This window comes from Amphiprion ocellaris, chromosome 8 (genome assembly GCF_022539595.1).
Source record: "Amphiprion ocellaris isolate individual 3 ecotype Okinawa chromosome 8, ASM2253959v1, whole genome shotgun sequence".
In the NCBI taxonomy this organism is placed as follows: domain Eukaryota; kingdom Metazoa; phylum Chordata; class Actinopteri; family Pomacentridae; genus Amphiprion; species Amphiprion ocellaris.
In genome coordinates this window covers 28054595-28082448 of record NC_072773.1, presented here as the reverse complement: position 1 = coordinate 28082448, position 27854 = coordinate 28054595, and the positions used below count along the sequence as shown (strand labels likewise).

Below are 27854 nucleotides of genomic sequence, written 5' to 3'. Positions count from 1 at the left end.
ATTGTCCTGCTTACAGAGAAAAAATAAGATGTGCAATATCTTTATTTTTCATGTTCAGAAAAATCTGTGCAGTATCTACATTTTCCACAAATAGAAAGATGTATAAACTGTCAATATTTTTCGTACTCTGTGAAAAATCTATGTTTCCATGTGCAATAGTAGTATTTTCTATGTACAATATGTGCAACCACATATAGTATTAATATATGGTGTACTTATGAATATTACATTTTTTACTGTTTTCCCTTTGTTTTTGCACTATTCCCTTTGCTGTTGAAACACTGCAAATTACCCCACTGTGGGATTGATAAAGGATTATCTTGTATTAGATCAATAATTTAAATGATATTATGCATGCAAACTTTATTTTATGTACTTATTCCCAGCACTGTACTTAAAAAAAATCCTCTATCAATTTATTTATTTTTGAGGCAGACAATTAGACATTTTGTGAAATTGGCTGTATTTTCTAATTGTCTAGCTATTTTATTTTTACATTTATATATTTATTTATTATTCTAGAGTTTTATTTTTATATACTTCTTTACACAAGTAGATTTTTTTTAAATATATTTTTTAAGTTTTATATTTATTTATTTCTTAATACATTTTTGAAGTGAGAAATTAATTGCATTTTCCTGTTGTCTGGATACTGGAGTGTCTTTCATTCATTCTTTCTTTCTGTGGGATTATTAAAGGATTATCTTGTCTTTTCTCACTAATAATAAATAAAACAAAACAGATTTTATACATGCACATTGTGTTTTTTTTTATATCTATTCATACCAGTCATGTTGGGTTTTCTTTGTTTTTTAAAATAAATTTCTTTATATTTTTTTGTATGTAGTTTTTATTCATTTAGTTATCTATGTATGAGGCAAGGAATTAAAGAGAAATAAAGAAAGAAGAGAGTTAAAAAAAAAAAAGCTGTTTGCATATTTTTCCCCTAGTGTTAGTTTTTTCAGTCGAATGCAGGGCTGTCTAACATACGGCCCATGGGCCAAAACTGGCCCATCAGAGGGTCCTATTCAGCCCACGGGAGGACTTTGCAAAGTGTAAAAATTACATAGAAGAAACTAACTGCAAAATGTACATTCAAATGTGAAATTCATAATGTTTAGTAAAAAGATATTTCATTAAATGTGAACAAAGGGAAAAATTCGGAGCTGTGGTTATTTATATAGAGGTTATTATGCTGTGCTTTACTGGTCCTGCCCATTTGAGATCAAATTGGGCTGTATGTGGCCCCTAAACTAAAATGAGTTTGACACCCTTGGTCTAATGCCCGCAATTTAAAAAAAAACATTCAAGCCACCACAGCCTGTGGTTAAAACGCCTCGCTAACAAATCCTGCTTTTATAGTGAAGGCCCGCAGCGGAAGCGGAGTGTGTGAGCGCCGGGGGCCGCCTGACGCTGTTGGGCCGGGGGAGGGGGGAAGGGCCTGCGCCGCTGGCTTGATCCGAGAGCGGACAAACTTGCGTAGTCTTGCCACGGTTCTCGCTGTCTGCCTTCGCCTCTCTCTATGGACCGCTGGAGGGGAGAAGAAGAGCAAACTGGGACGGTTATCGTCGGGACCGCAGCGCCTTCCGAGGCTCTGGTGATGATTTAATCGCAGGAAAACGTTGGGGGCTGTCGGGGGGAGAGAAAAAAACCGGAGAAAAGACGATAGGACAGGAGAGGAGCGACGAGAGGAGCAGCCTCAGCCGTTGGAGATGTGCGGTCGGGGCCGAGATTGCGGCGGTAGGTAGTTGGAGCACACCAGCCCTCTTTTTTTGTTTTTTTTTTAGCCTTGCGACGGGTTGTTTTCCGCTTAATTTCTGCTTGGGGAAAAACAAGGAGAAATGTTTAAGAACGGCTAAAGCTACCCGAGCGTCTTCGTGGGTTTGAACCGAGCCGTGATTCCTAACCTAGCCAAACGTTAGCACACACCGGCCCCCGTTTCCACGCTGTGAAAATAGCCAGACGGTTCTTGTTACACTGTTATTCCCACTGTGCTGCCATTCGCCACCAGTTGTATTCCTTAAAAAAAAAAGAAAGAGCAAACTTTGTTTTCCTGCAGCAGGTTACAGGCCTGTTGGTCGTATTGGAAAAACCAGTTTAAATGAGATTTTTCACCTCTCTGCTGCTGCTACTGCTGCTGGATTGAAGCTAAAAAAAAAAAAGAAACATGTTGAAGATGAAGTTATCTGGTGTTAGCATCTTTTTTTGGGTGTCACTGTTCCTAAGTAATCTCAGTACTTTTTCTGATCAGGTTTCACTCCACACTGAGAATAAGCTCCCTCACAGTATGTACAAAAATCAATACGATCATGTGTGTTATGAAATGCTTAAATTGTGAGCTTTGTCAGCACCCAATGTTTCTACTTTAACTTGATTATCTCGCTATATAATGTATACCAGGAGCACATAGTGTACTTGCACTGCAGTTTTGTCATGTCATGTACAAAATATTGAAGTAAGGAAGGGGAAAAAATACACAGCAGAGTTGGATGTTAGCCCACAAAACATTCAGTTCCTACAGTTTTAAATATGTAATGAAATATGTGTTTAATTTACTTTACATACAGAGCTGTATTTTGTCTGTTGGACTGTATTTTGTCTGTAGAAAATAAGAGACCATAACTAAAGGATTTGGGTTAAATATAATTAAGGCGTTCAGAAAATGCTCACACTGCTCAAATTTCCATTTAGATCATTAAATGAGTGTCTTAAAATATAAAAGTAACTTCAGATGCTGGAGACTTGTTTTCCCTCATACATACTTTTGACACCAGGTACATGTATTTATATATACGTATATAAACATGCATGCATAGTACATTTTCCAGTATAATTTAAAGCCTCTGAGCAGCATCAAAATCCTTGCTGCGGTGTAATGTACATACAGCACTGACACACTAGAAGTCCTTGGAGAATTGTTGTTTCATGGGTTTCCCCCCCTCCTGTCTCTCTGTGTTCTCCTGCTGTAGGTATCCCTGTGTAAGCCTGGACTGAGCAGATTGTTCTGAGAGGAAACGGATAACAAACAGGGGAAGTGAACATGGCTGGGACCTCTGGCTTCTTTTCCAACGGACCTGTGCCGTGGATGGACAACGACACGGAGATGAACAACCTGTACCGAGACCTGGAGCTGGGGACAGTACTGACGCTGTTTTATTCGAAGAAGTCCCAGCGGCCGGAGAGAAGGACATTTCAAGTGAAGCTGGAGACCAGGACTATTATCTGGACTCGTGGCACGGATAAAATAGAGGGCGAGAGTGAGTAGCGTGCAAACACAAATACATGTACAGACACACATGTGCACACAGTGATGCTCTTGAGTGCTGATCGTAGTTAGGAAGGTGCCAGAACTGGTTAGTTTGCATACATGCAGAAATATGACAACTGCAGTGTGTTACAAGGCGGTTGAGTGCTTCGCCAAGGATTTGGTGAGCTCACCTGATGGCTCTGAAGTCACAGGAGCTGGATGGAATTCAAGTTTTACCAGCCAAACAAATAAATAGCAGGTGTGTGACATTATATAGGGGATTTTTAGTGCTTTTTGCATGCCAGAAAATGTGCAAAAACAAGGACTAGTAATGTATACATGCACATTTTAAACACAGTCTTCAAGAATAGCGAAAGACAACAGTAAAGCTATGTCATTGTTTTAAAAAAAGGAAAACCAATCTTTCGATGCCACATTTTGAAAGTTGTTAGTTCATCTTGCTGGAAGAGCAATTGCCTAAAAGTGCAGTTATGAGTTTTATTTTATATACATATCTCAAAACAGCAGGTGTGTACGTCAGAGGAACAACTGTCGGTGTCCAGAAGCAGATAAGTCACATGTCGGGTACAAATATATCCAGAGTTGACGATGAGCAGAAAGAATGTTTCCTTGCGCTCTTTTGTTCCATTAATAGGAATATGCTGTAATTTAGCAGGAAGCCGACGTTCAGGTTAATCTTCAGCAAAACAGCGCGTCTAACTGAGGACACACAGGCCTTCAGTGACTCGTTAAGTCGGCTGTCTCTCGGGTAGCAGGATGCCTTGTGCACAGCTGCACTCTGCTCCGGATGCAACAAAAAGAGCAGACACACACACACACACACACACAAAAAGGATGGTAGTCAGTTTTTCTTTCTTTTTTTTTCTTAAACACAGTATCATCTTCTCTGCAATGAAGGGTTTCATACACCCGTGAGCTCATAGCTGCCATTTGATACTCCTGGAGAGTTGAAATTGGCCTCGGCTGCTCATTAATGTACAGAAATAGAATATCAGGGTTTTTACTGGAAGTGTGTGATCGTTCAGGAACAATTTGGTCTGGTGTATTTACCCCTTATCAATGGCAGCGAGAGAATCACGTCCATTATGTGTGGAAACGGCGCTCGAGTTTTCTGCTAACTTTAAAGCGCTGCGAAGTGTAACCCATTTTGCACTTTGTCTCCCCCAAACTTTTTACTTTTTTAAAAAAAATCTTTGCCTGTTTTCCAGCCTAACAACTCTCAAACATTTAATTGTAGTTCACATATTTATATTACAGTGTAGCGCAATAACATGTATATCTGGTTTGACAAAGCAGGATGTGGTCTTGCAGAATAATTGGCAGTAGCAACCTTCTTAGACGTGCAGACAGGGCCTGTCCTAAATAAAAAGGTTTGAATAACTCCCATGCACAATCGCATTGTTTTAAAGAGAAGAAGTTTGTGCTGACGTAGCTTCATACTGTGATGAATTAATGCAGAGTTTGTTTCCACAGAGACTGTAGTGAAGCATCACACGTAGTACGCTCGGTATCATACAAATCGTATTTGGAATCTTTGTCCTTACTGATAACAAGCAACATGAGCATGAATCAAAATCGTGTTTCAATGTGAATCATTTTGCACTATCGACTCAGTTTAGCATCTGAGAGCAACTAGGATGTTAATTGACAAGCTCTGACACAGTCTGAATGAGCCAATTTCAGATTTTTATGAATGAACTTCCACGAAAAATGTTCATGGGCTCAAGCAATGATCGGTTGTTCCTGGAGTCGACCCACATCAGCAGATCCTCTCATGTTGCTCTCAGGCGCTGAAGTAGAGGACTTTAGTTTGGAGTTTTTTTCCCCCCAAACATAGCGTTAAAGCTAATTTCACCGATTAAAGTGGATATGTAGACATGGTATCAGAAATCTGACAGAAAGTAGAGATTTTTTTGGTGGGGTCTCTGCACCTTTTTTTTATTACTTCTGGTTGTAGAACAGTGCGACCTAGGTGTCAAATCAGTGAGGACTGCTTCACAGTTATCGCAGGAGTTCTACATCACTGTCTTGGTGTACATTTGCTCAGTTTCATTTCTAAAAGCTAAACCATCAGTACATAGTTACAAAATATCAGCTTACTTCACATGTATATAGTTTTTATGTATTTGTTGACCAGCAAGTGACAACGTGTTGCAGATATTTCAGAAATGTGCACATAGATTTCATACAAATTAGCAAAATGTCACCATTACTTAGTCTGTCCATGAGAGAGGACAGACAAGTTTATTTTTTAACTGCAAAATGCCTCACAGCTTGGCCACCATTCTTGAAAAAGGCTATCTTAAGGGATCCAGAGATTTTATTCTTGTTTGCATTTTGATATGCCATTATTGGATTTTATTGTTATCAGCCTTAAAACTCCAGTCAGCCAGCTACAAATATATGTTGATACTACGGAGACGATTGAACATTTTGTCAACCTCACATTAAACTCAACATAAATCACTCAAGGGGAACCCAGTCAGCTCAACGTCTGATTATCAATACACAAGTTAGCTAGGTGGCATCACATGGAGAAGCTTCTAGTCTCCCTACTCAGTCGCTGCTGTGCACACAGCTCAGACAGGTGTGTAACTAAAACTTATTTTAAAGCGAGATAAATATTCTAATTTCGGACTGACTCAAGCTGAAATCAAGTGATTTTACCTACATGGAGTTTATTCTGTGAGTGAGCACACATCTGTCAAGACCGCAGTTGAAGATTATTATTCATTTTACCTATACAACTCTACTTTTGGAATGTTTTTATAAAGTTATATGACACATAAATGTACGATTTTGAGAGCCCCTGCAGGCATAAGTATAACAGATATGCAGGTTCACGATAAATAATAACTTGTACATCATGAGTCTGAATATAATTCCGATTTTTTCCACACGATACTAGTTTCTACAATCACTGCAGAATAGATCTAGTAATGTCAGACTAGGAATTTCCTCATACATGCTTGAGACAAATTCTAAGTGTTGTTTTTCAAGCTGGAGCAAATGGTCACTGAAATTAACAGCAGATCACCAGAAAAATATGTAGCTGGGTAATTTAATTTGTACTTTAACTAATTTTTCCAGCAAAAATCACCCAAAATGTTGTCCTTCATAGATATTTGCACTTTAAAAATGTCATTGTAAACTGAATACCTTTTGGTTTTCGATGCCGTTTTGGACTCTGGGGAAACTAAAACACTACAGCCTGACTGTTTATGCACTGATCGAGACATCTATTGGCAGATTAATCTATAATCAAAAGAATCATTGGTGACAGACCTAGTTTGAACGTGAATGGCGCACTGAGCTCAGTTATCATGGGGTGTGTTAAAATTTATAGAGGACTTTTTAAATATTGTGTGTTGTTCAGAAATATGAACTTGCAGTTTTACCAAAACTCACAACAGACTGTATCTGCATTTCATCCGAGTCACAACATTTGACGAGGCCACCTGCGCTCACGAAAAGTTGCTGTAAACTTAATCAACTGTAGCCTGGAAATGTCTTTGAAAATGAACCAGAAATGACGACTGAAGAAATCTTTGGGGTTGCGTTTGTTGACTTTTCAGTCACATAAATGAGGATGGAATTACCTGCACACATCTGTGGAAACTGTCATCGTTCTGAGCTGCTTTTTCCATACCTCCCGCAAAGGACACAAAGCACACATGCTTTCTCACCTCAGATGTCTGATGTCATTTCTTAGCTGACACGCTGTTCCTTTTTTTTCTGCTGCACACTTGGCCATCAGCCCAGGTTATTTATGAGAAATATATCAACAAATCTGTGGAACATTAACACTGCTGACAGGAAAACGGCAACACAGTCAGGTTTTTAGACTGTCTGTAAAACAAATGTTTTACAGGTCAGGCTGTCACTGGAAAACAAGCACAATTCCACAGCGGACTCATTCCATTTACAGTGTGGTGGAAAGAGGAACCGTATCCATGTAGCTGCTTGGCAGTAGTTTGTCAGAAGGAAAGTCTTCTGCTTAACTTTGTCCGTCCTGCTTTCTAAGGAGCTGATATGGATCAGCTGATGTGGAAGTGCACAGTGAAACAGTGTCACGCTTTTGGCCACACAGTCGCTCGACACATTTGAACGCTATAATATCAGTCATACTTCTGTTTTCAAATTCAAGTAGAGCAGTAATAGTTTCGATCTTATGTGCAAAAAAATGCAGTTTTAACTTTTAATTTATCCTAAAATCATGTCATTTGTTCATTTTCTACTCTGATTTATGTCATAATTGCAATATCCAGCAACATAACTGCAAGGTATTTGCCGACATTGTGGAGTTTTAGTTTTTAAACAGAGTGAGGAGTATGTATTTGTATTGATCAAACCTCCTTTTTTTGTCTGTAACACCAAATACCAACTTGTCAGTTACCAAACTGTGCCGTGAAATGGCAAATTAGTGTTAAAAGCTTATTTAATTATTCAGTCAGATTGATTGAGTCAGATTGCTACCAATTTAAATAGACTGTATAACAACACTACACATTACTGCAATTATTTATTTTTTTATTTTTGAACTTTTTCTTATTCTTTTGTCTAAAACATGCCAAAAAATAAGCTGCCTCTTCATATTGTTTGCTTTATTTGACAGTCCAAAGCACAAATGTTTTTTTTCTTATTTACAGTGAAGAAATGCAGCAAATCCTCACATTTCAGAGGAAAATTTTAAGAAAATGGCAAAATACATGGGAAGTTATTGATTCTTCAGCACTGCACTGTGTTATTGTTTTTAGCTAAAGCTATTATAAAGATATTTAACATCTTAAAACATGGATTTCTTCTGTTAAATGAAAAAGCATAGATGTAGAAAACCTCAACATTCCTCCAAGCGTGGTATTAGAAAGCCCTTTGGTTTTAAAAGTGTTATTTTATTGACAGTAGTTTGCATGGTGGAAATGGTGTGGAAGGAAGGAGAGGGAAGCGTGTTGAAGGATACCTCCTCTCATCTCTTTTGGTAAGGTTACACCTCTGGTCATCTCCTTATTTCCTGCATCTGTCTGAGGCAGGCTCCAAATATTTTGACTCAAATGACGAAAAGTGTTGTCTGACAGATCAGCCTGTCAAAGCTGCCGTGCTCTCAACGGAAGTCTGCCGGCCCGTATAGCGGGTAAAGTAAACAGAGATATGATGTGTGATTAGAGAGCTCAGCTTAGTGAAATTCTGTGAGAAGACGTACTATTTTTTTATGCTTGAGAAAAGAGCATGCACATGCTCACCTATACGCAAGCACAGATGTGGTGTGTAGGCGACAAAAGCACAGGATGTGTGGTTCGGGGGCAGGAAGAGGAGCAGGAGCTGAAATAAGTGTGTGTGTGTGTGTGTGTGTGTTTAGCAGGAGAGTCCCTGCTGTAGGTCTTTAACTGCTGCTAATGTAACTGATAGGAACCCGCTGAGCTATTCCACAGCCTACACGTTAGTTTTTGTGTCCTTCTGACTGCTGATTAATGACATCAAGACAAAATTGTACTAGCTCTTTTTTTCAGTTGTGTCATTACTTATGATGAACAGTTGTCCAAAAACTAGAGCTGAACATTTAATTGATTTCATATCGCAATTTGAAACAATGAGCAAACCCTGGTGTGGTTATTAAATAAGGTGAAAATGCACTAATTAACTTTTATTTAATTCAAACTGCTTGAAACGTTCAGCATCAATGTATTCCATGTGGTTTGCGCATACACACTGTGGTTCATCTTAATCAGGACTTATTATTTATTAGCCACAAACTTGATGCATTCTGTGGCGCATCTGACCCCAGGTTTAAATTGTCAGTGGTTATACATATTAATACTGTTCTCCCTGTTCTAGCTTTGTTTTTGATGGTATTTCATGTGCTAATGCTCCGTCACGTTTTAAACCTCTTACACAGTGAATGATAAATTCAAATATCATAATTGTAATATTATAGTTATCTTCCCCAAATCGTTCAGCCCCTGTGAAGCCAGCGCACTGCTATATTCCCTGTCATACTTGTTAGACTTACGTTTGTCGTATTTACTGTAAATTATTAAACCATTTCAAGCACTCTTAATATCACACACATTTAAATATATGTGTATGTGTAACAGTGGAAATGATCCAACTGCTTCCCTCACAAATGGGTTTGTGGAACTGATGCATAGCCTTCTGTTTTCCGATTAGTGTTTTGGTTTATTTCAGTGGTAAAAAGCAGGGTTTAAGACCTCACCACCTTTTTTTTGATGGAATCCATATTTAGCAATATCTCTATAATGTGTGTCTTAACTTGGAAGTGCATCTATATGTGGTTTGTGTCATAGGCTCGGCTTTGCTGTTTCATGTGGTCAGTGGGCTTAAAATACTCGTACATGCACTGCCTGTGTGCTGTACGGTTGATGTTAGCATTAGGGGAAGGAAAACATCATGAAATTAAATTGGAAAGCAGTTTATGGAAAGGTTAAATCTAAGTCAGTGTTGTTATGTAGGTATTGTGATGATGGGATCTTATTGTGTTACAAAATTCTGTCATTCACAATCATATTTCCCAACAAATGGGATGCAGCTTTTTATACAACCTTATTTCGTTAATATTTTAGGAGATTTTGCATATTATGACCATATTGATATAAGAAGATAATGGACATTAAAATTCTGATATACTGATACACTGTCTACTTCAGGCACCTTCACAATGCATTTTTGCAAGCTACACAGTGAGTCTTTCTGAAACTTTTGAAAATACTCATCTCTCTTCTGCACACCTATCTCATGAAATAGATGTGCGAAGAGTTCCTTTGTCTTAAACCGCTGCAATGTTGACACTTTGCTCATCTCTAATGAGAACACCGTTTGAATGTGTGAGGGCATGGAGACTTTCTGTTTCACTCACTCTTGTATTTGCGTCTGTCTCCTCAGTTGACATTCGAGAAATCAAGGAGATCCGTCCTGGACAGAAATCCCGGGACTTTGAGCGCTATGTGGAAGACTCAGCAGCACGACTGGATCAGGCTCACTGCTTTGTTATTCTCTATGGCACAGAGTTTCGCCTTAAATCACTCAGCCTGGCAGGTACGCACAGAAAGAGAGGCTTTCAGAAGAAGTAGTCCCTTAGTATTTCTCGCTACCATTACAGACCCACATGGGTACCCATTAGTAGCTTTTCCTGCTTACTGTCTTCTTCATTTTATGATTATTCTTTAACTGGAAATTTAAGAAAAGAAACTCTGAAATTCAGCCACATGTTGAACTGTTGATTTCTTCTTCAGCAACATCTGATGAGGAGATGACCATGTGGGTGAAGGGGTTGAACTGGCTTGTGGCTGATACACTGAAGTCCCCAACACCACTTCAGATAGAGAGGTATCACTAATACACACCACAAAGTCAAAGCACTGATATGCTGCATGAATCAACAACATTTTACATTTACCTGTGGTTTTCAGATCTTTGTTGCTCTGTTTTTTTTAATGCTTTGTATCTCTTAAATCTCTTATTTTAGGTGGTTACGTAAGCAGTTCTATGCAGTTGATCGCAACAGAGAAGACAGGTAGGTCAGCCAGTTTCAATTTGTAAACTGCAAAGCTAATCTGACCGCCCTCACAAGAAATAGACGAGATTTGATGTAACTCGATTGTTCTGTTGTTTTGCGCACCAGTTGTGTGCCTTTTCCTCAGTGTACCCTCCAGAGCAAGGTGTCTGTGAGAGAGCTCAGTTGAGGTGTAGTGAAGGAACTAGCCTCTCAGCCACACAGCAGCAACTCTTCCTGCAGCAGGAAACAGACTGCAGAGAGTGGAGGAGATGTACAGAGATGTTTGTCTCTTACATCCCTGACGAAAGCCTTTGTTGCGCTGTTTGGGTATTGTCTGCTCTGGCCAAAATTCCAGGCTGTGTTGTAGTAGCGAAGCCAAAACGACTCAGCAGAGCATGCAGAGTGTCTATTTATGAAATCTCAGCATGTCTGTAGACTTTAAAATCACATTTCTCCCTGGCGAAACGGCATCTACATGCGCGTATTGTACGTGCGTATCCATGTTTGTGTTTGATTTTTCAACAAAACATGCGTATGCGTTTAGGATATCCTGTAAGGATCTGAAGAGCATGCTGAGCCAGGTCAACTACAGGGTGCCCAACATGAAGTTCCTCCGAGAGAAACTTCCGGTAACGTCCTCCTATTATCACAGACCTCCTTCACACTCCCGTCTCCCAGTGCTCACTTCCCTTTCACTATAATGTTGTTAGAGGCTAAAGATTTATGATTTGTCGGTAACGGCCATTTTCCTCTCCCTCGTGATTCTCTGTTTGCTTCATAGGACTCTGAGTTGAGGAATGGAGACGTGTCCTTCAGCCAGTTTGCCCAGCTGTATCGTAGCCTCATGTTTGATGCTCAGAAAAACGTAAGTGCAGTCCTTTTTATGCCTCCACAGATAGTCCCAGCACTTTCATCCCCTCGCACCCCATCTGATGCCCTGCCAGTGCACACTTCATCCCCCATCTGTCTGTTCTCAAATGGCTGCAGGATCAATATGGACCAGTTAAAAACCCACCAAACCCCTGTGGTGGAGGCCATTAGGACACGGACACACACACACACACACACACACACACACACACACACACACACACACACACACACACACACACACACACACACACACACACACACACACACCACACACACACACACACACACACACACACACACACACACACACACACACACACACACACAGAAGGAGGCAAGCAGCCTGGCTGAGGTCAGATTAAATGGATGACCTCAGTGCCCTCCCTCCCCCCTACAGGATGTCTGTGTCCATCTACATGATTAGTACTATGCACTGAACCTGCAGCACTTTAACTGAAATTTTCCTTTTTGTCCCATCTTTCAGATGGAGATCCCATTTCTACAAAGGTAGGTCAAAACTGGGTACTGACACACGCACAGTGAATCTGTCTGTTCCGTCACAGATGTTTGTTAACTGAAGTGAACCATTGCTTTCTCTGCCAGGTTTACTGACCGAACCGAACAGAGGATCTCCCTAGAGGACTTCAAGAGCTTCCTCCTGGAGTCTCAAAAGGTAACCTCTCAGTCATTGGATGTCAACCTAGTTTATTGCAGATTTGTTTCATTTGCATCTGCGTTTTTTCTACAAATCCAGGAAATTTGGGCCACAGACAACAACAAGGTTCAGGAGTTTATGTTCGGCTACCTGAAAGATCCTCTGAGAGAAGTGGAGCAGCCTTATTTCCAACAAGACGAGGTACACACACTCTCACCGCCTCTCACACTTTCTTTTTTTTTTGCCCCCTTTCCTCAATTCTTTTCTTGCTCTTTTCTGGGTCTTTGCTCAGTAATGGAAAAATGTAAGCATGTTTTCGCAAGTTATGTTTTCCGATCCCCCCCGTGTTGTTGATGTGGGTGGGAGATGCTCAGAAATTGACATGGATAGCCATGATCTCGGCCTAAAGCACCTCCTCCCACACAGACAGAAAAGGTTATTGACTGTGGCGCCACATGACAGTTCTGCAGAAAGCGAGGGGAGCTTTTTGTGGTCACCATAAAGTTATGATTGACTAAAGAGAAGAGGAAGCTGGTGTGAGCTAATCTGCAGGAGTTGGTGCTGGCTCTGTGTGCCTGAGGTTATGTACTGTTGGATAGCAGGTGTACAGGCCTCGGCCATGCTGAGAGGAACGCTTCAGCAAAACAAAAATATGTCACAGTATTATTATGACAGACAAGTTATTGTTGTTGACCTGTACTGAGCAGTGTTACAGGGTAAAGTATATAATTCTATTGTAGTGCTGTATTTTTGTGTGTTGATACGGTATCACTTCTTTGAGTTGAATCCAAGTGTCGATCTTTTGGACTTCAGGCCTGAATTCTTACTTGAGTTGAAAGTGCCTGTCATTGTTGCGTCAAACCTGCTGCAGTGTTTGGTGGTGATGGAAATTTGACATGTGAGACTAGATGTGAGTGCAAATACTCTGCCCAATCTCAGTGGTTTAAAGTGTTCACACTAATCATTTACTTCATGTGTTACAAAGGTGTGCATCGTCTGCAACTTGCATTATCTGAGATAGCCAGTTAACTTGGCATGAACCTTAACAATCTTAATATTACTTGAACATTAAACCTTGTTACATCATAGATTATCCAGTTTTTCTCTCTTATTTCAATGAAAGCCAAACCTTTCCCTGTATCTGGAACTGACAAACAAATCCAAATTAAGCCTATGCATATTCTGTATGTATGGATCAAGTCTTAATTTAATGCTAACCTCTGACTGATGGAGTTTGCTGAAGAACGCTAACTTGGCCACAAGACAGCTGCTCTGTGGTCTTTGGAGCATTTTGAACTATTATGCACGTTGATGATGTTCAGCACATGCATGCCTATACGATTATATTTGCAGGTCACTGCAGTGCTTAGTTTAGGGGGATGAATGTAGTGAAACGTGTGATGTAAATTTAGTTTAAACATTTATTGAGATTTTACAAGAGTTGTTTTTAAATTAAGAAACACTTTGTTACTTCTAAATATGACGCAAACTTATTTATTGAGAATAACTTTGGTGCAAGCACAGACTTGGCAGTCCTTGTAGTCCAGGCTGCATCAGACCCTAGCAGTTTGCCCCCGCATTAGGGCTCCTGCTTATGCTTATCCATGTGTTCTATTACCTGTCAAAGCCCTACACAATGATGCTCTCAGATTCTTGAACCTTCAGGACAGGGTTACTTTTTTACGTTGTCACATCTGCTTCATACTGCTATAAAGTAGAAGTAGTCTTCGGCAAGAAGTCTGCATTCTCGCTCAATAGAAACAACGTTGTAAATTACGGATTTGGTCCTAATCACTTCTGTAATTTCCACGGCTCTCTTCTCCCGTATAGTTTCTCACGTACCTGTTCTCCAAAGAGAACACCATCTGGGATTCCTCCCTGGACCAAGTGTGTCCTGAGAACATGAACAACCCCCTGTCCCACTACTGGATCTCCTCTTCGCACAACACGTAAGGATGGCATTTATACATACAAGTAGTTCACCCATTTGTAATTAGGCCCTGGGAACGCTGAAGACTTGACATCCTTCCTCAAAGCCTCTGCCCACAGAGGGCTTTTGAACTGACTTCGTACATCAGATAAAAGTTTATTATTTAACAGTCAAGTTTCAGAATGAGGTCCAGCCATGTATTTTGCAGGAAAATGTATTTTTCCTCCAATTGAAAAGTGTGTGAAAGGCAGTCAAAATGATAACCTTCTGGACTAGATGTGAAACAATACTCACTGGAGCAGCAGAATGAAAGTTTCCATGTTGCTTTGAATTGACTGACTGAATGAGTAAAAAATATTTATTCCAGTCAACAAAAGAGGAATAAAAAGCTCTAGATATGGCAATATCACTGTGTTTATTCACAGCGCATATGTGTGTTTGTGGTGCAGTCCTACCACAGACATGTAAGTCTTTTTGAGAGGCTGTTTGGATGGGAGTTTGTTTTGTGTGCATGCTTTGATGTTGCATGCTTATTTTTAGCTACCTGACAGGAGACCAGTTTTCCAGTGAGTCGTCCCTGGAGGCATACGCTCGCTGCCTGAGGATGGGCTGCCGCTGTATCGAATGTGAGTGAAAACACACTTGCACACACTAGAGTTATACCCACATACAGTAAATCACCGCCACTTGACTTTCAACCTTCTAGTTAACCTTCTAATTAACTGTCTTAGCCTGCTCTTTATCCCTCACAGTTCTACTTTTAATGCAGCCGCCACACCCTCACCCACACACACAGGCCAACTGTTACACAACGGTGCTGTATGTTGCCTTTACACCAAACCCTTGTCAGGCAGGTTTCTATGAATAGGACTGGATTATTTTGTTGTTGAGTGGAAGGGTCACGTGACCTCAAACAAAAGCAAACATGACGTCACAAAGTTGTCATCTTCAAGCTTAAATTTCCTTGTGTCACTCTGTAATATGTGTTTATTTATACATGCTTACTTCCTTCTTACTTGCAGTATGGTGGGTGAAATGATGTGTGAGGCCTCTGTGTGTCTGTGTTTCTTTTTTTAGTGGACTGCTGGGATGGTCCAGATGGAATGCCAGTCATCTACCACGGACACACCCTCACAACAAAAATCAAATTTTGTGATGTCTTGACCACCATCAAAGAGCATGCCTTCGTCACATCCGAGTGAGTCTCCATTCTTCTTTCTTTATTTAACTGTCAGGGATGATCACAGGATAAGAGATGACAAGGGTGAAGAGATGGCATTTAGAAATGTCAGCAGAAACAATGCAGACAGGCTGCGGTGACATTGCATGCCATTGTAGTGTGTGAGGATACGATAAGATAAGAAAATCACACCAAAGCAAAAATAAAGAGGGAATTTCTGTGAAGTTGCAGCTCTTTTGACTTTTAGTCTGTGGTCCTTATACAGCTACCCCATCATCCTGTCCATCGAGGACCACTGTAGTATCGTACAGCAGAGGAATATGGCCACTCACTTTAAAAAGGTGTTTGGAGACATGCTGCTGACCAAGGCGGTGGATATCGCGGCAGATGGCCTGCCCTCACCCAATCAACTCAAAAGGAAGATTCTCATCAAGGTCAGGGGCTATTTGAAAAGTCACTTGATCTTTCGTGTTATTTTTTTCTGCAGGACAAGTAAATAAATGAATGAATGAATGAATAGTAAAATTAAATGTGTTATGCATACACAGTGTTCTGACTGTATTTCTCCCCCTTCTTCCCTATGCTGCAGCATAAGAAGCTTGCTGAGGGCAGTGCCTACGAGGAGGTGTCCACCTCCACTCCCTACTCAGAGAACGATATCAGCAACTCCATCAAAAATGGCATCCTGTACCTGGAAGATCCCATTAACCATGTAAGCTTGCTCACAGTGTATAAATGAATTCTAGATGTCTCATGATGCAGAACATTAGGACCGACACAATTCATATATCTGTGTTGCTTATGCTCTTAAGTGTTTTTTAGTGACAATAAAGCCAAGACACATCCTCATGTTGTAGCTTACCATTCCTATCTGTTTAACATTCATTTTTATAGTTGAATCACGTGTCTTTTGGAGCCAAGTCTTGACTTTTTAAGCATTTTCTTTTTGGGCCATTTAATTCTTTGTCCTTGTCTCCTTTGGCCACTTTTGAGTGCAACATATGGATCCTTTTTAATATTTTATCTGACCAAACCATCTTTCTTTCTCCCTCTAGGAGTGGTACCCTCATTTCTTTGTCCTGACCAGCAGTAAGATCTACTACTCAGAAGAGACCTCCAATAATCAGGGTAACGATGATGAGGAGGAGCACAGAGAGGTTAGTAGGCTTCAACTGCTGTTGTAATATGCAGAAATTATTTTGAATTTGTACATGACATTGTACTTAGTTTACACGTATGCATTATGAGGACTAAAGTAGGTTGCTGGCAGTTTTGTTTTTTATTAATCAAACCAGTGAAGAAGGAACTGATCAAGAAAGTAGGAACTATTGGGACACACTTGAAACTGTGTAGCTGTAAGTTTACTAATATTTCTTTAAACTTCCTAGGTGTCTAATGGTATGGACCAGCACGTGACAGAGAAATGGTTCCATGGAAAGCTTGGTGCCGGACGAGATGGGCGGCAGATAGCTGAAAGGCTGCTGTCTGAGTACTGCGTGGAGACCGGAGCTCCTGATGGCTCCTTCCTGGTCCGGGAGAGTGAGACTTTTGTGGGAGACTACACGCTGTCTTTCTGGTAGAGTACACAGAGTTTACCATTCAGAATATCTGAAGACAGTATAGACATTTCTGTATGTCAGCAGTTTACTTAGCAGCATTGTGCTGTATAAACAATATCAGGGAAATAACGATACAAAGTGGATACTTAGCTTAAAATTGTTGAGGATATTATGGAGGAATTTGTGTTTCTTTTTTGTAATTAACAACATATGACATGCCATTTTACTATGATGCCATTTTTGTTTAAAATCGATTATTGCATGCATGTGGGAAACTCCGCGTTTTGTCTGATTAATTCATGCAAATAGCACAGTGACACACTGGCAGATCAATCAATGTCAATCTCTCCATCATTGATTTGAACATAGTTGTAGTCACAGTGTGAACTGTGATTAGTAGCCATCTGTCTGCTAACACATGAGCTGTGTGTGAGCAGAGGTCCCTCACAACTAATCAGTCAGGGTGTTTGTGATTTACTCACAGTGTTTTGGAACAATGGATGGACACTCTCAGAGCATGGTGTGGTAGAAGTTAACATAGGGATTCAAGCTTTAACTTGGTCGTAGCCTCTAAACAAACTGAAAAAACTACTGTCGGTAAAAGTTTTTGAATTGGGTTATTTCTCACCTTCTTTTTTCATCTCCACAACAGGCGTTCAGGGCGGGTGCAGCACTGTCGTATCCACTCTCGTCAGGAGGCAGGCAGTCCCAAGTTCTACCTGACTGATAACCTGGTGTTCGACACGCTTTTTGCCCTGATCAACCATTACCAGCAGGTGGCGCTGCGCTGCAACGAGTTTGAGATGAAACTGACTGAGCCAGTGCCTCAGACCAATGCCCACGAGAGCAAAGAGTGAGTCTTCAAATATTTAAACGGACAGGAGAAAACTTAAAATTATGTTCCTCAGAGGTCCTTCAGTGAGGCATTTAGTGTTTTGTTTCTGACTTTTTGAGCCGTGTCTTTCCATAAACTAGAGATTCATAGCATTTCTCCAATTCTGAGTAAACTTTAAATGACGTGCATTTTAGGCTGGTCAGTAACCCCCTCATCTACAATGAAATATTGCTCTTAGGATGAAAGCAAAGTTGCTTAACTGCGGTTATCTTTCTCTATGTTTGTTGTTGATCTCAGGTGGTACCATGCCAGTCTGTCTAGGAGCCATGCAGAGAACATGCTGATGAGGGTTCCTCGTGATGGGGCTTTCCTCGTCAGGAAGAGGACAGAACCCAACTCCTTTGCTATTTCATTCCGGTAACTCACTCCTGTTGTCTCATTAAGTGAAACTTACTTATATTTTAAGTCACTTGCCTTCCTTTGTAATTCACCATAATGAGTATAAAGGAGGAGAAATGATTACACATCTTAAACAGCTATACATTACATCACATTATGTTTTTCTATCTCTGTGGTTTCTTTGCAGGGCCGAGGGTAAGATAAAGCACTGTCGTGTGCAGCAGGAGGGTCAGACCGTGGTGTTGGGCACCTCAGAGTTTGACAGTCTAGTCGATCTCATTAGTTACTATGAGAAACACCCTCTGTACCGCAAAATGAAACTACGTTATCCCATCAATGAGGACACACTGGAGAAGATAGGCACTGCTGTGAGTAACACATTCTACAGTCTATGGTACATTTTCAAGATATTCATAAACAGGAAATTCAATCTGGGTTTATAATTCAGTGAAAAATGTGATAATGTTTTGTGCTATTATGTGTTTTTTATTCAGTGGTAAAATCCCCTGTAGTCTAGTGAAAAGACCTATTAACACATAATATGTTGTCCAATAGGAGCCAGATTACGGGTCACTGTATGAGGGCAGGAATCCAGGCTTTTACGTGGAGGCTAATCAAATGCCAACATTCAAGGTGAGTGTATATTATGGAAAAGTTCACATCTAATTGAACTCTGCACCACTGACACTTGGACCTGCATATGAACAGTGTGTCACAAATATGTGCATCACAAACTTTCTGTATTGCGTTGTTAGTGCACAGTGAGAGCCATGTACGAATATAAAGCCCAGAGAGACGATGAGCTCTCCTTCATCAAGAATGCTATCATCTCTAATGTGGACAAACAGGAAGGAGGATGGTGAGTGAGCAGCGCAAAATCCATTCAGGAAGTAGCTCTTAATGATCTATTTTGACTGATCATATTTGTGTAGTACAAGAGACCCACAGTCAGTGACAGGGGTGAGTGATGCAGGTGTGGGACTATGGGATTAGCTAGAAATCTATTTTTACAGTATTAATGTTAGCATCATGTTGAGGCTGTAGTGTTCTAAATACTTGTAAAACCACATCCCTGTTTCTTCTCAGCTCATCTTCTCACCCTTTTTTTTTTTTTTACTCAGGTGGAAGGGTGACTGTGGAGGGAAGAAGCAGCTGTGGTTTCCTGCGAACTACGTGGAGGAGATCAGTCCATCGGCAGCAGAGCCTGACAGAACTGTGAGGATCAGACCCACCAAATGAGAGAGTGCTACAGCAACACATTTGTAGATTTAAAGTGAAATAAGTGCACCTGCTCCCTCCTCTGGGAGATCAGGCCTCATCACTCATCTGTCAGTTGTCCACTCTCACAGAGATACATATGTAATGTTGATTATCACTTGGAAAGAGGATGCAGCTTCTGAAATAATTCCCTTTTATCTGTCTAGCAGGAGATGACAGAGAACAGCCCTCTGGGAGATCTACTGAGAGGAAGTGTAGATGTGTCTTCCTGTCAGATTGGTGAGTTGCCCCTCCACGTCCTGTTCGACTCTGCTGCAGGGCTGCAGAGCATCCAGTCACCTTGCCAGAGGGCAACCTGGTTTTCTCATTGTTTTATGCAGGAACGTTATCTCCTAACTGCTTGTTTTTAATGGCAAAAAGAGAAACTCAACACTGCTTTTTCTGTCATTTTTGTCCATTGTCACCCTGTTAGTTAAGTCATCTTCATTTAGTTTCAATATTATTCTTCCTTTTCTCACTGCTCTATATCTGGAATTTTATTGACATCCTCCCATCCAGTCAATACATATCCATTAGTGTTGGCACATGCTATCTGTATTGTTGTGGCCTCTGCTAACCACAGTTACTACCTGGGACTGTTTCTGTGCCTTTAGGTGGCTGTTGGCTCCATCTAGTGGTAGTATGAGACAGATCTAGTTATATGTTGAACACTTCATTCCAAAGCTTCCTTCAGAGGAGCCCTGACAGAATAACACCAGTTGAAGTAATTGTTTCCCTCTGGAGAAAGTGCTGACCTTGAAACTGTTATGTGCACATCATTTAGCTTTTGTGCCTCACTGCTGCAAATTTAGCCCCGTTAGCGTCTGACCTTTTTGAAACCATGACCAATCAAATTTTAGCTCACCAAGAGGTTTAAACACAGAGAAACAGTTTGTGCTTCCAGATAATGATGATTCTTGGCTTGACTTTAAAACGAATTGCATAAATTTAGCAGTTGATATTGAATTTTAGAGTTTCCTGCCAAGAGACATGTGGAGCTCAGGCTAATCATTTGCAAACAACAATAATGTTTCTCAATGATCTTTCTTATTTTAGGTTTCTGTTTTTCTCGCTATTGACATTTCGATTTTTTTTTATTTTCATAAAATGTCATTACATTTTTATTGGAAAAGAAACAACATTTTCTGAAACCTATTCTTATCTTCTAATCTTTCTTTGTCTTCTCTTCAGTTGTGCGTCCTGATGGGAAGGGCAGCAGGCCTCATGTCTTCGCCCTGGTGCCAAATGCCTCTATGCGGACGGGCCCAGTGCTGGACGTCGCTGCCAGCAGCCAAGAAGAACTCAAAGAATGGGTGCTCAAAATCCGTGAGGTCACCATGACCACAGAGGCCAAGGTAAATATACATATAACATGACTTACAGGAAAAGCACTCATACTATTCTCATACCACATTATGCATTGACCAAATCATGACTTGTGTTGCCTTATCATGCTCATAAAATGTATTTGGGAAACAATGACTGAGCATATAGCATTTGTCAGTAATGTAACTCTGCAGACCTACAGTGACACACTCTCACACTTGAAAGCTGTCTTGTATTGCATGATACAACCACCTGAGCAGTAGTTGTTGTGGAAAGAAGAAAGTTTCAGGGTACCATTAACCTCAGCTTCATTTTGTGAAAATAGAAACCAAGAAGCGATGGGTATTAGTGTTGGTGCTGCTGTATTTACACCTGTGTGTCTCCCTGTTCCAGCTGGAGGAGGGGAAGATGATGGAGAGGAGGAAGAAGATTGCACTGGAATTATCAGATCTTGTCATCTACTGTAGGCCTGTGCCATTTGATGAAGAAAGTAAGGATTGTACACACTCACAGGACTTCAAACATGCAGTTTTATGCACATAAAATGCAATACCATCAACATTGTTATACATAAGGGAGCATATCCAGTACCCATACAGGTAAGTTAGATATGTCTGTTCATTCTGCCTTCTTTAGAGATCGGCACAGAGCGGGCCTGTTTCCGGGACATGTCATCATTCCCCGAGACCAAGGCAGAGAAGTACGTCAATAAGATCAAGGGGAAGAAGTTCCTGCAGTACAATCGACTGCAGCTGTCCAGGATCTACCCCAGAGGCCAGAGACTAGACTCTTCTAACTATGACCCATTGCCCATGTGGCTCTGTGGGTCCCAGCTGGTAGCACTTAACTTCCAGACAGCAGGTATCTTTCAGAGCAGATAAAGCTGTACAGACAGAAGATCTCTCTTCTTTGCCTTCCTCGTCCATTGTTTAATCTTCTCCTGTTCACAGACAAACCCATGCAGATGAACCAGGCACTGTTCATGCTGAACGGAAGGAGCGGCTATGTCCTTCAGCCGCCAATCATGAGGGACGACAGCTTCGATCCCTTTGACAAACATACACTACGAGGCCTCGAACAAGTCACTCTAGAGATAGAGGTACAGTAGAGGGTGGACCAGGGAGGCAGGCATGTGGTAAAATACTGCATGAGGTGAAAGGGACATTTGCAAGCTGGTGTTCTGAAAATAACAGCAAATTAGTTGTTCTAGTTCCCCCCACTTATCAACACAATCATCAGTTAGAGCAGTGGCTGCAACACGCAGCTCAGAAAGGCAATTGAGGTACTTTACAACCCTTAATAGCTGATTACTGCAGTTTGCATACGAATATGCACTCATTCTTAAAGTCATACCACAGTCACATATGAAGTTGCGGATGTGATACATGTATTTAAACATTTAAGATAACTTGTCTTCCTGTAGATCTTATTATCTTTGGTGTCCATTATAGAAAAATGTCCATGCATTCATGTAGAAATCAAGTAAAAAAGACAATCCTTATAAGTGTACCAGAACTTGTGGAGAATCATCATGTTTCAAGGTTTTCTTCAGGATCAAAGGAACTCTATGACAGTTGTTTTCCAAACATTTATTTTGTTGTCTCACTGTGGAAGAACTGCCTTAAAGGCCTACCTTAAAGATCCAGCTGAGGAAGCTTGGTCACCTTTGGTATCCTGCACTGTTAATAGGTGATTTGTCATGCTTTGAATGGTACCAGTTTACCAAAATGTATATAGCAGGACTGAAGCTGTAGCTGACCACTAACGGACTCTATGGTAGCACTACATTTATGTTTATAATTATAATTATAATGGCCTCCAACTTCTTGGAACTGCCTGTCCAAAAGTTAGATCTTCACCTAAACTGGAGTTACAAGGTGTTGTGAGTGGAGGGTCACAGTGTATCTGTTTGTATATAGGTGCTGAAATGAATCAGGTGAGAAGTTGTAAAGATGTGAACTTTCTTCTTTTCTTCTGAAGGTCTTGGGCGCCCGGCATCTGCCCAAGCACGGACGTGGCATCGTTTGTCCTCTTATTGAGATCGAGGTGTGCGGAGCAGAATATGACAGTGCCAAGCAAAAAACAGACTCAGAAGGTGAGCGGTGGTTTCTCTGCCAGCAGTGAGAAACTCTGCCGAGACTAAAAAAAGTAGTAGTTACTGTTTACTGGATACATTACCCTTGTGCAATTTCCGATCTGGTCCTAGAAAAACAGGAAGTTGTACAAACAACTAAGCCATGTGTGGGAAAACAAAGGGAAAACATTGCGTACTGTGGACATAATTGTGGCTCAGCTCTCATCAGGGTTCACTATCTACTTTTAAGAAACATTGCAATAGAAGGTTCTTTGATTTGATGCTCACACGTATATATATTGTTTGCCACATAATTTGGCATTCAGTTTGGTTCTAGGAAATGACTTCAACCTGTACTTTATTATTTTATAATTCTAATATTACTGGTGCTCATTATTGCAAGGCGTTGTGGTGTTCTGTGCTGTTGACCTTGGCAGCAGTTCTTCCCGAATGTAGTCTTTTATTAGTTTTTCTGTGTTATTTGTGTGCACACTAAGTAGATTATTGATCTTTATATGAAGCTAGAGTCAGACTGCTTGTGTTTTTTGGGTTTTTTTTTTTGCTATGGAAAGCTGATTCTGACATGAACCCAACTCATATTTTACAGCAGGGCTATTCAATTAAAAATTGACTCGGGCCGGATTTTCAGACTAAGAACATGAGCTGGGCCGGATGTTTTTAGCAGACAGTGAGCAAAGTTAACCATTTAAAATAAACACAAACAGATCAGATAACAAACACACTGGATGTTTATAAACGTATTGCCACATCCAAAAGGACATAAACATAATAGAAGAGCAGTACTTAAACTAAACCTGTGCTGAAATACTGCTTCTTTAAATTTTACATTTCAAACACACAACGTCAACACATTTTGATAGGTAAATATGAGCACAGGTTAAGGTGCATATGAACATAAAAACTAAGTGCAGATTAGAAACACTATCTTTTGTTTTGGTCACATCTCAAAGTGCATTAAAAAGTAACTTGCTTAACAGTAACTTTTCAGAACTTGAGACATTATTCTTCTTTTGAAATAATAAAAAACAGTTTGTCCTTGTCCATATTTGGTCTCATCTGAGACAGTCGCATCTTCAGTGCATATAATCAAAAAAATAAACAGTAGGCACAGTGATAGTTACTATCCCTTTGGAACGAAATAAAGCTGACATCAAAGTGCATAATAAAGTGCAACTAAGTGAAATAACTGTCAAAACAAAATGTCTTTCTTAAATATTAAACTTATAATCAGTGAACAGAAAATAGTCACATAAATACATAAAACTACCTTTAGTGTCTGCTACAGCACGCTGCTTTGTTGCACTTACCATGTCTCGAAGACATCTGTGGCCAGAATGTTTGACGTGTCAGACCTGTTTGATAGCAATGTCACACTCGTCTTAACTTTATCGTCCGTTAAAACTTCATCCACGACAGCCAACATGCAGTCCTTCACAGTTTCTGAGTCTGTGAACGGCCTCTTTTTCGTGGCCCTTTCCTGAGCTGTGCAGGTCCGCTTCATTGTAGTACAGCTCCGGTTGTAAGATGCTGTCAAACTCTGAATTATAGCCGCTCTCTCATGACATCCCTCGGGAAAGTTTGTCTGAAACGCGGCATGTTTTTTCAATGTGGTGTCTTCGGACATGATAATCTTTCAGCGCTGCAAAGCACTCGTTGCAGAGTAAACGCATTGGTTTGGCGTTCGGACTTGGTGGTAAATAAATAAATACTTGTCAGTCCACGCAGGATTAAACCGACGGTTTTCCTCGCCGATTTGTCGTTTCAGGATAGAAAAAGACATGCTGCTATTTTCGCCTGTATAGAACTGCTAATGTTAACTTTTCAAACGCGTCTCCTCAACACAATGCATTGTGGGTTAGTTGCTAGGTTACGGTAAGTGTTGCATTCAATGTTTGCAATAATGTTGGAATTTTTGTAAGAACTTGTCAGTGTTACTGAAAGATGTTTTTCTGTTTTTCTCGGACCCAAGTCCCAATCACTCGGCAGTTGCTTTAGGGCCACTCGAGGGTTGCTTTCGGGCCGCATGTGGCCCGCGGGCCGCTAATTGAATAGGGCTGTTTTACAGTGATATGCTTATCTTTTACACAAACTAGTTAGTATGCAGATTTCTTTGCTGTTTCTATTTTTATTCATGGTTAATTCTTCTACACTCTGGCACTCTTGTATAAGAAGAAGCAATGAGGGAAGGCAACAAATTATTTTCCTTTATGGACTTTCTGTGAAATTATGCTGAAGTTTTATGTGTGACATGGTGATGCTGTTTATGTGTAGAGATTATTTGAGGGATTTTTTTTTTTAATTACTGAAATGACACCAGTGGTGAATACAAATTCTCTCCGTGTGATTCTCTCTTGTTCAGCTGATAACGGTCTGAATCCCACATGGCCAAGAAAGCCATTCCAGTTCACAGTTTGCAACTCTGCTTTTGCCTTCCTGCGTTTTGGGGTCTATGAGATTGACATGTTCAGTGACCAGAACTTCCTGGCTCAGGCCACATTCCCTATTCATGGCCTCAAGACAGGTATGTGTTCAACAATCGTGTTCTCTGGAACGAAACTAGAGCTTTTTGCAAATTAGTGCTGTGATAACCAGCCTTTTGCTTCTGTCTGTTGTGTTGCACCAGGTTACCGGTCGGTACCTCTGAAGAACAGCTACAATGAGGATCTGGAGTTGGCTTCTCTTTTGGTCCACATGGACATTATCAGAGGCAGGGTGAGCTACTGTTCTTTTCTGAGCTTGTTCTAAAAACCTGCACCTCACATGCCAAAAACACGCTGGAGAAAACGGAAAGCAGCACAAGCCGACAAAAGCATATCCATGACATGTATGTGTGTTGATTACAGCACATACACATCACAAGTTGCTTACATTTCTAAGTAACAATCGGTCACATAACCCCTGGAAATCCATAAACTGATGCTCTAAGCTGATGAGCATGACACGAATGCACAAAAGAAGTGGACATAGCCAGTGTGACTGCATTAGTTGGTTTGCAGAGCACCAATTTGGCATTTTGGCTGTCGCCATCTTGGATTTTTAGTGGAGCTAGAAGCTAGAAGTATTTAAAAGAGAGGGTGGAGCTCAGGGAAGCGCAAGGGGTGAATCAGACTGGGAAACCAAAGGCACCATGCACAACAAACACTAGTATCTGGTATATCACAATGTAGCTACGCCAGGTATTGTCTGTTTTAATTTAAATGGGATCATCATTTACAAAATCCATGAAGGACACTTGCAATTGAGACCCTCAGCTAAGTAAGGAAATGTCTACTGAAATAGCAAATCAGGTGGGAAATAGGGTCATTTTGTCGTAGACTTCAATACGATCTCACTTCTTTCTAGTCAGTGGGGTTGCCAACAACTAACTAACAGAAAGAACAAAGATATTTAGACACTAGCTCTACTTTTCAGGCTACTGGAGTTGACGCTAAATTCTCTCTACTCTTGGTGCTTTCAGGATGAAAACGGGGAGGTTCTGAGCCCTTCCCTTGCGGTCGGCGCCACGTCAGTGACGGCATCAGCCCAGGCAGGGCGTGAACGTTTTGGGGAATTGAGCTCAGTGTCCTCGTCCTCCTCCAGCATGTCTCCTCTGCCCCAGTCGCCAGCTCAGGCCATGGCCTACAGAGGGAGGGAGGGCTCTTTTGAATCCCGCTACCAGTCTCCTCTAGATGACTTCAGGGTGTCCCAGGAGGCCCTGTTGGACCACATGGACCCACAGAACAGAAGGTGAGTGTGCGACCTGTTGGTTTTGGGGCTTTTACGTGCCTGTGCCGTGAGTTTTGAGGGCGTAGACGGTTCCAGACATCCTCCTGTCTTTGTCTTCACTTCAGGATGTTGCGGAGGACCAAAGTGGGCGGAGAGAACCGTGTCTAAGTCCAAGCCAATCAGGACGCATTTCTGTTGCGCGCACCCCCCACCCCCCCAGCCGCCTCTCCCCGTACTGATGATGTCACTGACTGCTGTGAACACTGTTTCCATGGAAACGCCCACCACCGCTTTGGCCTACATTTCAGGCAGCTCTCCCTCCCTCCATTCTCCAAACGAGCCCCCCTCTCCCTCCCTCTCTCTCTCTCCCCCTCTCTCCCCTCCCCTCACCCGGCCTCCTCACCACTCGCCTGACGAGAGGGAGGGGCTCGGACATCGGAGGGGCGGGGGTGGGGTGGGGGGTGGGGGGTGGGGTGGGGGGGTGCTGAGAGGAAGCTGACCTCTGCGGACAGGAAGAAGAAACGACATTCACAGCAGAACAAAAAAGCAAGGCTGAAAAAGTTCCAGCTCTGGACTGGTCATGTTGTGAGGCGGTTTGCGCTGTCTTGTGTTTTCGGTGTGCACAACAGCTGCTTGGTTTGGAGGCTAAGAGGAGGGAAAGAGAGAGCTATAAAAGGTATCAGTTTGAAACTGTTTCCAGTTAAGTTTCTTTGCTCTTCTCTATTTGGCGTATATGAATAGATATATTTATTCCTGCTGTGCTGTTGGCCAGAGAACAGCAGCAGCTGACCTGCTCTCAAAGAGCTCCTGTCTCCATGTTTTTAATTATTATAATTATTTAAACCTTTAAACATTCATAATGTGACTTTTCATTTTTTTATGTATATGTGTAAAACATGAGGGCTCTCTACAGCTATTTTTATTGTCTCTCTCTTGTCTGCTTTGCGCAGGAAATTATGCACCTCCAGTTTAACTCGTACCTTAAACCTGGAGTGATATTAATTTTTTAAGGCATTGAGAAGTCGTCATGGCTTGTTGGAAGCAGTGAGAGAACAGGCAGCATCATATGTCTGCAAATATACAAACATGCTTTTTTTTTAATTTCAAACTTACATTCCAAACAACTGCACATCATTCCATTTCCCTGCATTGCAGGCGCCTTTACAAGCCACACAGTCACACATCTGTCTCCCTCACTGAGAGTCTTACCCCTCAAAGATCATGTTTGTTAGGAATCCAACACGTCACTGTGTGATGAGCAG

General features: G+C 41.2%; 1 protein-coding gene across 2 annotated transcripts; it reads left to right on the top strand.

Moving 5' to 3' along the window:
• The first annotated feature begins 1458 nt into the window (after positions 1-1458).
• plcg1 (phospholipase C, gamma 1) lies at positions 1459-27035 on the top strand. Of its 2 annotated transcripts, none has more exons than XM_023281869.3 (33): positions 1459-1740; positions 2970-3257; positions 10166-10318; positions 10516-10609; positions 10749-10796; positions 11323-11407; positions 11560-11643; positions 12136-12158; positions 12255-12324; positions 12406-12507; positions 14137-14255; positions 14777-14862; positions 15314-15434; positions 15682-15850; positions 16006-16128; positions 16472-16573; positions 16805-16992; positions 17628-17828; positions 18108-18227; positions 18397-18577; positions 18765-18842; positions 18965-19068; positions 19331-19424; positions 19634-19706; positions 20658-20821; positions 21186-21282; positions 21429-21653; positions 21743-21891; positions 22773-22887; positions 25247-25408; positions 25511-25599; positions 26345-26613; positions 26718-27035. In XM_023281869.3, exons 2-33 carry the CDS (start codon positions 3041-3043, stop codon positions 26758-26760), a joined length of 3948 nt encoding a protein of 1315 aa, XP_023137637.1. In that variant the 5' UTR covers positions 1459-1740; positions 2970-3040; the 3' UTR covers positions 26761-27035. The 2 variants fall into 2 exon arrangements, with proteins under 2 accessions (XP_023137637.1, XP_023137638.1); XM_023281870.3 differs by having other exon boundaries at positions 1460-1740; positions 19637-19706.
• The last annotated feature ends 819 nt before the right edge of the window (positions 27036-27854 follow it).